The sequence below is a fragment of the Sander lucioperca genome, chromosome 19 (genome assembly GCF_008315115.2).
Source record: "Sander lucioperca isolate FBNREF2018 chromosome 19, SLUC_FBN_1.2, whole genome shotgun sequence".
Classification (NCBI taxonomy): Eukaryota; Metazoa; Chordata; class Actinopteri; order Perciformes; family Percidae; genus Sander; species Sander lucioperca.
The window spans coordinates 8,324,312-8,338,179 of NC_050191.1; the positions used below are offsets into that span (position 1 = coordinate 8,324,312).

Below are 13,868 nucleotides of genomic sequence, written 5' to 3' on the forward strand. Positions count from 1 at the left end.
GGTGCACGACAGGGCTCTGCAGCCACTGAAAGGCAAAGTCCCATTTTCACTTCCAATGTCACTTCACTGTGTCGAGTGTTGAGTAAATGTCACTGCCACCAAACAACTGTCAATATGAAACTAAAGACGATGACAATAATTGAATGAAGAAATATATTATTTCACTGCGCAGGGTTTCTGCAGGCTTGACCAAGTTAAATTTAAGGTTTTTTTGATACAACAAAGAATGCAATTTAATACTTGTTTCACGATCAAACTATTCAAAGTGTGATGGAAAACCAGTATGGCCAAGAATTATATCACAGTTTTTCCAGTGCTTCTCAACAGTATATTACAATAATTCCCAATGATACAATGAATTTAAAAAACCCGACCTGGACCCAGATAAGAAGTATGAAACTGATGGATGGATTAACCAAGTTCATTTGAGTTTTTGCTAAAATTGACAATTGCCTAATTATGAGCTGATGAGCTTCCTAGCTAAAGTAGCTAACAATAGTGACAGTGTTTGCTTGACTTCAATCTTTCTAAGACCTGCAGATACACTGACTGGGTTTTATATCTCTTGGAAAGCTTAGTTCATTCAGCCAACTCACCTGGAATAGATTATATGTGAATTTACAGAATGAATGCTTCCCGACAAGAAAACACAGAGTTTAGGAGGTAGTGGGGAGCTACAATACTAACTTGCCCCCTAAGGGAAGGTCGACTCAGAGCCTATAGGTGGATGCTAGGGTGGAGGTGGAGCTTTTGAAATGCTATATGAACAGCAGCGGTGGCAGCAATGACAGCATGGCTTTAAACTGAGCAGTGTGTGGCAACAATGTATATGTATCGATATTTTCACTTTGCATCAATGATATTGTATCTTTGATCATTGAATCGATATATCGATACAGATCGATATATCATTACACCCCTATTAACTAGCTTGCAGAATTCACTTCATTTTTTAAATAGTACAAATAATCCTCAGTAGTTAATATTTATGACTGCTCTCTCATTTTATTAGAGTAAAATGAACATTGAACAAAAGGACAGCATATATATATATATAGAGTGCCCTGACACATGAAATTGAACTGCTAATCATAAAAATGTTTAGCGATATCACCCAACACAAAGCAGTGCACTTCTATTGGGAATGTTGATTTTCCCCCTTCTTGACTATTCAGTACTACACAGAGCGAACAAACAGCTTCTACTGTATTTTGGTTGCTTTACAATACAAAGCACCCATCTATAGATCCACTTCAAAAGCTAGATACAGTGTGTTAGCCAATTATACTTTTACAGCATATACTGTAGGACACAGATATTCAAAAATTAAAATGTAATCCGTAGTGTTTACGTAAAGAATTATGATCTTTCAATCTAGCCCAGTTTATTCTGATTGAGGTGTGTACTCGAAGCATTTTATGCTGATTGGGTTCCAAAGAAAATAAAAGCCTCCATGCGACTGCTATAAATTCACACAGACAGAGACCTGTTTCTCTCCCACCTCCATCTTCCAGCGGCTGAGCCATTCTTCTCTCTGTCTCCTGCTGATGTAGTATGGATCTCCAGCCTGGAAAGTCACTCTGGGGACTGGCCTCCTCCGCAGCCTGCCAGTCTCACCCTGCACACACAGACACACACACACACAAAAACACGTTATATACTTTCACTTAAATCTGCTTGTACTATGAGAGAAGGTTTTTCTTCATTTTTGATTTTAAAAAACCCATCCGAAGTAGGGTGGCAACTGGTTTCTCACCTCTCTGGGGGAGTCGCAGTTTCTGTCGTCTGGCTCGTCTGCAGGAGAAGAAAAGTTACAGGAAATGGCCCATTTGTACAGATTTAACAAGAGGTTTAATGAGGAGGTAAAGTCATGGTTTTCATCACTTTGCCCCGGCATCTATATTCAAAGTCGAAATGCCCTCAAACACTGCAATCTGGAAGTTATTTGACTATTAAAATTTCAGGTAAACTGAAAGTTCTCTTGAAGACATTATTATTATTATTTTTTTTTTTTATGAATTTAAATTTTAAGATAATATAAATCTTTAAAGCATCTAAAATGTCAGTAAGTTAGCTGTTGTGTCCTTAAATAAAAGGTTTCTGTAATTAAAGTAGACATTTTAATGAATGTATATTTAGGCAAAGTCATATTATATTAATTACAGTATATGACTTTGTATTAAATCTATACCCTTATTCTTCTCGGTTTGCTCTAGTTTCCGACGCCCACGCTTCTTGCGAGGGGAGGGGGAGGGCTCCGGCTCCTCAGGCGGGGTTGGAGGGGCGTTTGCACAGGGATCAGAGGTCGCCATCTCCTGGGAAACAGACGGAGCACAGTCTAGGTCTGAGAAAACTGCTGCTGGCCCTCGTCTGGACTCATCAAAGGACTCCACAAACATAATAACCATACACACACACATACACACACACACACAATAAACTCATGCATACACACACAATCAAAGAGCTACTGCAATACAAGCACATACCTATTAGTCTGCCCTTGTTAGTACAGTGCAGAGCAGGTACGTCCAGCAGTGTGTGTCTGTATTGGATCAGTATAATAAACACCCCAAGCTCCAATTAACACGCACACAAACACACACACACACACACACACATGAGATGAGATGGGGATTGCTATTGATGTCGTTAACAGTCCTAATGACTAATGAGCACATGTGGGAAAAATTATTTGTGCTGAATGATGCTAAAATTACATATAATGTAAAATAACTCTAAAAAAACAAATGTATTGTAATTATACTGCAAAATATTGAGATGACAGTACTCGTACTTGTTTAAGTATGCACTCAAACAATCTTCTGTGTATACTCCTATCTCTAATTCAATGGTTTACCCATTAGCTCACCAGCTTTAATGATGCGAAACTCTGATTATGTTTCCGCTCTGAAAGGCCAGCAGGATTTTTTATGTGTGTGTCGCTGACAGGCCAACATTTTATAGATGGGTAGTTAATAACTGGAGAGCAGGGGTGAATGTCAAGCTCAAAGGCTGTGCTAATGCTAGCTAGCGCTAACAAGCCCACAAAGGCTATAATGAGCAGGTGAGAAGGCCCGTTAAAAGGCAGAGAACACAAAAGGTGACTGAAAGGGCCTCGGGACAAACATAATAACACCAGCACACACTTCTAACACTGGGTACTTAAACAAGAACAAGGCTTTGATACATAGGTGGATTTTTTTTTGTGCCCAAAACATCCCACCTACAAACAAAAATGTATATTTTGCTTTAATGTGTGCTTGCCCTTTTGTAAAATAATTAGAAATAGCTATGAGCATGCAATAGGCCATTTATTTGCCACTGGATCAACCAAATTCTGAAAGTTAATGCAGGATCAAGCTCTAAAAGGCAGCAGGGTTTTTAATGTATCCAATCTCCATACAGATGAGCTCTTCAGCTCTAATTTCATTTTTGTGTTTTAACTAACAATACTGCACTTTATTACAGAGCTGGCAGCAGAAAATGCTTTACATAAAAACAAGATTACTACTAAATCTCTATCAACTCTCATTAAAAGTGTGTTTTAACTGTGTGAACATGTTTAAATGTTCAAATTATTAGCAGAGAAGCTACATGTGTTCACTTGAAGTTGGGACAACACATTGAGTAATGAACTGCTGAAACAAAAGTGAAATGACTTAACTGGAAAGATACAAAAGATATTTCCGTTTATAGCATGTCATCCATTAATCTCAATAAATTGCAGGAAACATAAAATACACAACACATTCAAACTAAATAAATCAAAACAGTCAACTAAATTCAACCACTTAAGTCAAGTTGTTGAAATCAGTGTAAAACTTGCTATGTAAAAATCAACCAGCAGCTTTGAAAAATATTAATTGTTGACACCTAATTGCTGCAATAAATTAGCTCACATGAATTTTAAAACTGTGCGCATAAAACAATCAAACATAATGGTATGATTTAACCAAGATGGAAGTTTCTTTAACATTAAATTAAAATGAGTGCACCAGTACCAGTGTCTATCTTGTGCACATGCAATACCATCGTGTGCCCTTGATGTGAACAAATGGTCTTAACATGTATTGTTTTAACCCCAAAATGAAATTAAAGCTGCATTAAGCAATGTTTTACCATTACATTATGAGGCAAAAAGACTTTATCAGCTCCTACAGCTAACTTTTAAGCAAACAACTGACTACTTACACATTCAGCAGAAACAGAGGAATCTGGACTTGCAGTCATCTTTTTGGCCACATGTTGAATGTAAATTCAATTCAGCTCCTGAGAAAAATATCTGGATGTCTTTGGATTGCTATATGTTCGACGTTCTTCAGCCACTTCGCCTCTCCCGCCATTTTGCGCTAAACAGGAAGTGTACAACTGGCTTGTTTGAGCTGGTTGTACACTTCCTTTTGTGAGAGCAGGTGCATTTGTTGGGTTTCATTTGGGCCGGTGAAGCAAAACTATGACCTGGATGCGGCTGCAGGCGGCAGACTACAGTGTTGATTCACATTACAGAGTCCTTTGATTTAGTGTGACTATAAAAGATATTGCTTAATGCAGCTTCAAAGTTGTATTAAGAGAATTTGACACATCAAACTGTAAGACATTTTCAGGTGCAGACTGCATTTGACAGTAGACGTAATTAAGAGTTAAACTCGCACACATACACAGACAGTACCTCCTGCATGCACACTGGTGGGTTATGTTGTCTTTCATCTTTTCAAACAACTCAAGCACTTCCTCTTTTCTCAGCATCTAACCTTGATCTTGAATGACAGACTGTGGAAAGTACCTGACTCTACTGACTCAAACCTAAACTGTGTGCACAGCATAGCAGTCCAACCAAGGGCAGTTTTTAGGTTGGATGAAAACTTTGATGATACCCTAGGGGAGGCTGAAGAGGGAACAGGTTGTAGCAAACAATAAAACAATAGTGCACCAAAAATAATCAAATAAGCAGTCACTTTGACCTAATAGAGAAAATAAATTCATGATAGGCCAAAATGTATTATAGCTGTTTCCAATATCAGTGTGACTGATGGGGGTAACACATATGTTTGTTTTTTATTAGTTATTATTAGGAGTTCACAGCACAGTAGCCATGAATCTCGTCCAGATTACGTTTTGGACATGACATGCTGTCTAAACTGAACATGTTTTAGCTAGAACCGTGACCTGCTTTACATCAATGTCAGTCACACAGAAAAAAATACAACAGCCTCTAGAGGAATGTTAACTTCTGCATAATTTTATTGGGCTCTTCACCTTCAGACTCAATACTTCTTATCTGTTTTGAATTATATTTCCTTTGTTTGCTTCAGTTATTCTAGCTAACACTTGTATTACTAGGGATAGCTGCTGTGGCCATGTTGGCCAAAGTAGCTACTCCTATTTGCTAGATCATAGGCTAGAGCTTTTAAACTATCTAATATTAAAGGTCCCATGGTCCCAAATTTCACTTTATGAGGTTTTTTAACATTAATATGAGTTCCCTTAGCCTGCCTATGGTCCCCAGTGGCTAGAAATGGCGATAGGTGTAAACCCTGGGTATCCTGCTTTGCCTTTGAGAAAATGAAAGCTCAGATGGGCCAATCTGGAATCTCCTCCTTATGACGTCATAAGGAGGAAGGTTACCTCCCCTTTCTCTGCTTTGCCCGCCCAGAGAATCTGGCCTGCCCATGAGAAAGAGAGAGACACATGGCTTGCAAACGAGCGAAGCATGGCAGTTGGTCAAGGCCACACCCCCACCCTCCACTTTGCCCCCCCCCTCTCTCCTCCTCAACAGCATTTAAAGCTACAGACACAGAAATGGCACATACTAAGGAAAGCTCATTGTGGGACTGGCTTGTAGTGGCTGTAATTCTGCACCAAAAGTATTAGGGGACCACTAAGGTCTATATAAAAGCATCCAAAAAGCAGCATCTCATAAGACCTTTAAAGTTATTTCTCAAAAGCAAATAAAGATAAAGCTGGCAACCTTACCTAAACAGTAGTAACAAATTACAAACAAGATCCTTAAGCATATACAGTACCTAAAGATTGCTATCTCTAAATATAATTTTTTCACCATTTCCTTGTTTTGTCTACAGAGGTTTGATTATCTTCATCTTCTTTTAAGAGTAAAAAAGGGAAGTGGGACAGGTGTCGCAAATGTATGCACTCACCTCATCTCATCTCAACTCAACTACATTCCACCAGTTCATTAGGTACACCTAGTTAAAACTAATGCAGACTCAAGTTGCCTACACATGATAAAACCGCTCTGCGCTTTCTGTGCCTTTGTTTTCTTATGGGGAAAGTGGTGGAGACAACTCGGAGGAAGGGTTACCCTTGGCGTTGTGCACCACTCGGAATTGCTGCCGTGCGCTGTGCTCAAAGTTCAAATTATTTAAACTTTGACCTTGTTGGCGCTGACCTTTCCAGGCGCAACCAATTCCAGATGCAATGATGACGTATACCTGCTCTGCACCGTACCTCGCAGTTTCGACACGGATCATGTGTAGCCGGTTGAATACAACACTGCAATAAATCCTACAGTACCTTCATAAAGGTTATATATACATATATATATATATATATATATATATATATATATATATATATATATATATTAGTTCAGTTTTTGTTGAAACTGTTTTAAAGAGATGTTGATTCAACAGTATGGTAATTTTGGAGGCTGCAGTTTGTGGTGCTGTTGAATTGTCTAGTGTTTTACTGGCAGCTGTATCTTTGGGGCTGAAACTAACCATTATTTTAATTATTGATTATGTTCTCAATTAATAGTTTTGTCTTTAAAATGTCATAAACAATAATAATAATTTCCCACAGCCCAATGTAGCTGTGTGAAAAAAAGAACAAAACAAAGAAATATATATTTATATTTCTTTAAACACCATATACAGTATTTGAGAATTGCTGGTTGAGTAGCTATATATTATTTACATGGCAATAAACATATAAATGAGGAATAAGTATAAGTAGGAAATGTGTGACTTATGCATCAACTGGAAACAATCACAATGACTCTCATTAGTCAGCTTTCGCAGACAACATGCTTTCTTACAAACAGCACTGTCAACTACTTTTGAGCGCACCTGCCTTAAATTAAAGCACTAATTAAGTGTCCAATTAGGACCTGGGAGCTGCAATAAACAGATTTTAATGTCTGCTGACACACTCAGACACTCAATTTAGAAACCAACATTTTTTACTACATTTATAGTAGATTTCATTTTCATTAAAAGACTGTGAATTACTGTGATGATTTAATTAAATGTTTTTACATTGTTTGCAGTAATCCGACTTCCTCAAGAACCTGAGTTTACATCATTTGTTGGAAGTTTTGTTTAATCCGTGTGGTTTGTAACACCAAAGGACATTTTAATTAATACAGAACTTCAACACGAGCTTGGTTACTTGCAGCGTTGGCCCAAGAAGGTTACATTGTTATGTACGACCTGGAAATCATGACACTTTTTGTGGAACTCTGCAAACACAACCACAATTTCCAGCATGTCTCTGTGACCTTTGTGGTTTGGGGCGACAAAACGGAAAACACCAAAAGAAACCAGCCTAAGCTGAATAAATGCCAAGATCAAATCGAAAGCTCTGGCTATCAAGTCACGCCTAAGATCTTGGGTTTCACATTGCAGTTACAGTAATTATAGTTTTAGGGTAAAAAGTGTCATTATTTATATCAGTTGACATCACAACTGACTATGGTTGGGGTTTTCATGTAAAAGCATTACATAAATGTTTCGAAATATCTCTTTAGTCCTACTGTATTTTAAACTATTCTGAAATGTTTAAGCAAAAGCCACAAGCGCAACAAACACACACACACACACACACACACACACACACACACACACACACATATGCACAAAAAAAAAACAGCTGCTCCACACATGGTTCTGGTGGCAACAAAAAAAGAAAGAGCGAGTGAGGAAGGAAAGAAGAAAGAGGAAGTGACCGACACCTTACTTACAGTCTTGTGAGTGAGCAAAAAAAAAAACTAAACAGCTGCCAGAAAACATAAGAAGCAAAGAGCGTGAAAGGAAAAAGGATGGAAGCTTGAATTAGTTAAGGACCATGAAGCTAATCCACTTATCCATGAAAGTATCATCATTACTGTAGTGATATGTGCCTATACATGTAGCAAGTAGCCTATTTTTGTGGAAATGTGTGTGTGTGTGTGTGTGTGTGTGTGTGTGTGTGTGTGTGTGTGTGTGTGTGTGTGTGTGTTTACTTGTGATGAAGGTGAATGAGTAAGTGAACTCCCTCCCTCTCTGCTTTCTATAGTCATTGACAGTTCCACCCTTAGCTCCACACAATGGCTCTATTTCTGGATACACTATATATGTGTGTGTGTGTGTGTGTGTGTGTGTGTGTGTGTGTGTGTGTGTGTGTGTGTGTGTGTGCGTGCATGCATGCATGCTTTAATGGGTAACATAATGTTCATTGGGCAGGAGGCTCCTGTTATAAGTATGTTCCACAACTACTAGATGTAATAATACTGCCATACTATAAATGTTAATATTACTACAAGTACTATCATCTGTTATTATATTTCCACTACAACTATTACTACAACTGCTATTATACTACTATCAATACTACTACTACTATTAAAACTTCTACTGCTACTCTTATGTGTGTTGTGGGTGTGTGTACGTGTGTATGTGTGCATGTGGTTGCGTGTGTGTGTGTGTGTATGTGTGTGACAGGACCCACATTAATCCTGCCTGGCTTGTCAGAGCTCAGACATCAAAGCATGATCAGACCTGTTCTCCTGCACACATGAATGCACACACAGACAGACACACACACACACACACACACACACACACACACACACACACACACACACACACACTCTCTCTCTCTCTCACACACACACAGTAGTTTACTCTGTATTCCTTTCTGTATGGAGTTGTTTGATCAGCAATATTGACTTGCTGATTCGACCACAGAGTTCAGTCACCACAAAGACACACTCACACACACACACACACACACACACACACACACACACACACACACACAGACACACACACACACACACACACACACACACAGTGAGTGATAAGAGGATGAATGGAGCGAGAAACATGGAGGAGAGGAGCTGCCAGAGACCTGAAGTCTGGTGTCATTACAGAAATAATGGTAGCTCACTACCAGCTCATTACTGCTGGCTTAAAGGTGATTGGAAGGTTGCCAGTTCAAACCCCCAGAAGTCAAACTAACACGCAGGAAGTAACACTTACACCTTGTTTAAAAGTAACAGTACTCAGTTCCCTACTTTCTCAGCAGAAAAAAAAACATTTGCTCATAAACACACATATTTCCAAAGTAGAAAAATCATGGTATGAACTTCACCTTCGGCCCATCATTGCCACTCTATAGCTTATATACCTGAGATCGACGCTGGTTATTGTTTGAAAAGATTGGTGACCAGTGATCCATCAAAGCTCTCACTACACAGACATTGAGCAACTTGACATTGAGACATTGAGCTACATGAGCTAGCTTTCTTTCCAACATGCTATTTTACTTTGTTCCCTGAATGAATGTTGAGTTAGTTAGTTATCAAGTTGGGTTTGTTCTGTCTATATAAAGTTATTCGTGACTGGTATATAAATACAGAACTGATTAACTTGTGTCTGTAGTGATCTTGTTTATATGTAGTTTGTTCTAAAATGTAACAACAAAGATGGGAGATAAGACAATCATACAGGTAATATACATATATATATATATATATATATATATATATATATATATAGGTACAGCAAATAGTTTTGCCAGATTAGCTACCACGTTGCTAATAATCCCTCAATGTACAGGAAAACCATGAGGGCGCACAACTTTAGCAAGTATGGTAGGTCAGAGTTAAACCAGGAAGTTCAACTGTGGTGGAGGTTTACTTTATGTTGTCCTGGTCGCATGTATTTCTTTTCTTTTCCAAATAAATCTAACAGATTTTTCTCCTGTGTGATTGTTGCGTGTTGCTCTGTTTGACTTATTTTTAATGCTGTTGCCACATTCTTCTTCTGCAAACTTAGCCATTAGTTTGGTGAGTACGGTGCTTTCATAACCAACAGAACTTAAGGCCAGAGGTTCTTTACATTAGTTCTAATAAATCATAGTTTTTCTTTAATTTCAACTTTAAGCAAAGTAGAAACAGCAAGTACGTGGAAAATGTGGGTGATGGAGCCACACTGACAAGTGAAAATTATGACAAAATTATGAGCAAAAAGAAGCTAGCATTACATGTTGAGGGAGAGTATATTCTATTGTATTCTATTATAGGCGCTGCAAAACAGTCAATGTGGAGGGAAATCCCTGTTCTTAAGACACAAAGCAGAAGAAAAGCAGAAGAAAAACCAATAAAAGCGGCTGTGAGAAGGCAAGTGCTCTGTCACATTATCTGACAAACACACTCAAATGTGACACTTGTTAATGCAGTAAGTGTGTCCTCAGATTTATGTGTCATTAGAAAATGGTCAGCTAACTGCCACTCAGCAGCTCGCAGGTGTGAATGCATAAATATGAAGTAAAGTGTTCCTCGAAACAGCGCATGTTTTAACATATCTTTTCAGGCTAGACTGAGTGATTTTGTATAGGTGAATAGGTAATCAATCACTCTGCAGCAGTGTGGAGTATAAAAGGCCATAATTACGGTACTCACAGGAAGCAGCTGTTTGCGTTTCCTGCCAGGACGACCCACTCTGCGCTTGGTGCGAGGGCTCGCTGGTGTCCCCTCCTCTGGACTGTCATGGTCTGCTCCATCTTCATTCTGGATAATAACAGAGAGGCAACATCAAACACTGAATCAATCGAATGACTGTATGAAGATATAATTAATGTCAGCAGTGAGGCGGAATTAAAGCAACAATGATTCAGGGAGATGTGGTTAAGAGAAACACTCCAGGGCAGTGACTAGAAAACCGGATAAAATGAATAAAGGGTAGCACACAATAACTAGCATCCAGGGTTTTCTCTGCCATTATATGGTTTAGGTGCGGCACCCGAGCCGTTTTGGTCAGCCCCCAAGCCGAATGAATGTAACTAATAGACTTTTCTAAGATCTAATGATTGTAGTTGGACTTCTTTAGCTTGAAGTTTTTTCTTTAAGCTTTTTAAGTGTTTACGATCTGCTCTAGATTTTCCAACGTTGTAGACACAGATATGGTAATAATAACGGTCCAAAATTACGTGAAAATGAGACGCAAAACTACCACAAAAGGGCCCCAACCCGACTATAAGAGACGCCAAATGACCACAGAGACCCAAAGAAAACAAAAATAACCAAAAAGTGACACAACACGACTACCAAGAGCCACAAAAACCCACAAAGAGACACAAAATGTATGGGGAAATCTGAGGAAGGACGCCAAAACCCCCCGTCAAATACGGGCACCTAGGTCTTTCACAAAGCTAGGGAAACACTGGTATCTGTATTTTTTTATGAAGCCAAATTTTTTTTACTAGAAGATGCTTAATTGAAGACCAATTTAAAAACAAACTACTCTAAAAAACAAAGATCTCCAAACCCAGCCGAGTTCGGATAGAACAAAGCAGTTCTCAAGCTATAAATGGGTGAAACACAAAAGACAAAAACCAGTAAATTATATGTTTGCAGACATTTAACCCAGCTGTGTTTATTAAAACACACAGAAAACGTGGTCTACTTGTAGATCTGCTCTGGACTGATCTAAGCGTGGATACGCAGCACAAAAACTCCTAGAAGATAAAAAATAAGACATTAAATTTAGATCATTATTTAAGGTCCGGTGGAAACCTTGATAACATTATACCTTTTGCCTACACTGCCTGATATTGATTCCTTAAGTGAAGCTAAATGAATTCATCTCAGCTGTTGGTTCCTTTGCTCTAGTTACAGCAGAGACAAAGTGGTATAGCATAGTTGTAGAATAGCAGTGGTGTATTTTACAGTGATATAGTATAAAATAAAAATAGCATGCTGCACCTGTGTGTCAACTAGAATCAGTTAGTGGCTCAAAGGCAAAGTTAAAACCAGAAAGTTCACCTGAAGAGATTATAGTAGCTAAGATAACATTTGCCATTTGTCACATCTCTTTCTGTCCTCACCTTTCATTTTGTTTATATCATATCAAACTACTTTTGCTTGATGATGGTCGGTGCTTCTTGTTTCATTGACATAACGATAAGCTATTAATGGACGCAAAAAGAGCCAATGTAGAGATAAGAGGCTTGAGAGGAGGAGATTTCTGAGTAGAGACCCCCGCATACACAAATCACAAGGTACCAAAATATCATATCATTCACAATCAGATTAGACAGTCTTTTTTTTCCCAGAGCTGTGGAACTACTCTCTACAACACAATAGTAATATCTGGGTAGATCCACTTATTCTCTCACTTTCTATTTTTACATCGCCTCTGGGCAAGATTTGAGTTGCTGAGAGTCTCGGATCTGTGCAAACTTTTTATTGGACCCAAGAGGGCATTTGAAAGATCTAAATAAAATAAGCAACACATGATGCATCTTTAGTTGAGATGTCAAAACATTCATCATGTGAAATGCCTGTTTCTTTAAGAGTATTGTATTTAAGATAGGAGGCATGAGTTTATTAAAGGCCTTTTTATTCATATTTGAGCTCCCTTTTTTGTGATTTGCTGCCTCAGGTAGAAATTAAATAGATGTCAAGAGACCATTAGACTCTTGTAGTGTTGAAGTGAACAAGGCAGCTTTAAATGTTCATTTGCCCAACTTGTTCAAAGCTTGGTTAGGAATACCAGAGGCAAGTTGATCTATGCAGGATTAAATCGAATGGGAGGCAGCAGTCGGAAATCTGTGATACTGTGTGACATATTCAAATCGTCCTACTGTACTTCAGACTGTAAGCATTAAAACTGAGAGCTGCTTCCACTTGTTTTATATCAACTGCAACTTTCTTATCTGCATCATTACGTGTGTTATATTGTTGTTTTGTAAGAACATTGTTGTGTACAGTACTCTGCTGCACTCCTTTGTTGTGTGTACAGGAAAGACTGTCCTGTTTAGTTTAAAAATGAATATCCGCTCTGTTTCCTGACTCTCTTTTCTGCTCTAATGAGAATGACCTGACTCTGTACGCTGCAGTGTGTTTCCATTAATGTCTTCCTCCCTTTCTATCTCTTTCTTCTGCTGGACCCTCTGTTGCTGTGACAATGGAGTGGTTGCTAAGGTGCAGAAACTGCTTAGCAACTGTCTCCGGCGGGGCCGCCGTGCTGACTAAACATTCTGATGTCACTTCCCTGACGATCAGCATAGCAACCAGCCTAGAACGAGGTAATGGCCCGGCGCCTTGTCTGCCTAGTGTGCTGTCCATATGCCTGTGTCTCACACACACATTAAACAATACACGTGAACTCAATCATGTACTGAAAGTACCAAAAAAACGTACAATGAAGTAAAAAATAAAGAGATAGAGCTATAAAAACAAATCCCTTCAAAAAAATATGTCAACACACAAACCAATGGCCAATCTGTATATCTTCGGTCTATTTCTGTCTCCTGGAAGGTTATTTTAGGCCACTGCAGTTGCTAAGCAACCAGACTGCAAACCAGGCGGGCAGATGAGGATCCCATCAGCAGCAGACAGCTTGTCCTCTTTCTTTTCTCCCCATCCCGACATCCTCCTCTCTCTCTCTCTCTCTCTTCTCTCTCTCTCTCTCTCCTGTTTCCTCTTTCTCCTCTCTCTCCTGTTTCCTCTATCTCCCTCCTCTTCTGCTTTCTTTCTGTATTTCACTTTGAATCTACCACCCGCCTTGTTAGTCGACAAAGCTGTCAACAGAACAAATACTACACTTTCATTTGTTCTAGCTCTAGCCTCCGTACGATTCACA

At 38.8% G+C, this 13,868-nt stretch overlaps 1 protein-coding gene across 8 annotated transcripts in view; it reads right to left on the bottom strand.

Annotated features, from left to right (window-relative positions):
• Window positions 1-13,868, bottom strand: part of LOC116066336 (DNA (cytosine-5)-methyltransferase 3A-like) — a 51,923-nt gene that overhangs the window by 30,454 nt on the left and 7,601 nt on the right. For 3 of the 8 annotated variants that reach the window (XM_035995785.1, XM_031322344.2, XM_031322343.2), the window contains 4 exons: window positions 10,685-10,792; window positions 2,192-2,315; window positions 1,757-1,794; window positions 1,487-1,618 (listed from right to left, as the gene is read on the bottom strand). In XM_035995785.1, coding sequence (XP_035851678.1) covers window positions 1,487-1,618; window positions 1,757-1,794; window positions 2,192-2,312 — 291 coding nt within the window. In that variant the 5' untranslated portion in view covers window positions 2,313-2,315; window positions 10,685-10,792. Of the gene's footprint in view, window positions 1-1,486; window positions 1,619-1,756; window positions 1,795-2,191; window positions 2,316-2,489; window positions 2,509-4,194; window positions 4,380-10,684; window positions 10,793-13,868 lie in introns of those variants that run through there. The other 5 variants (XM_035995786.1, XM_031322348.2, XM_031322346.2 and 2 more) reach the window with 4 other exon arrangements.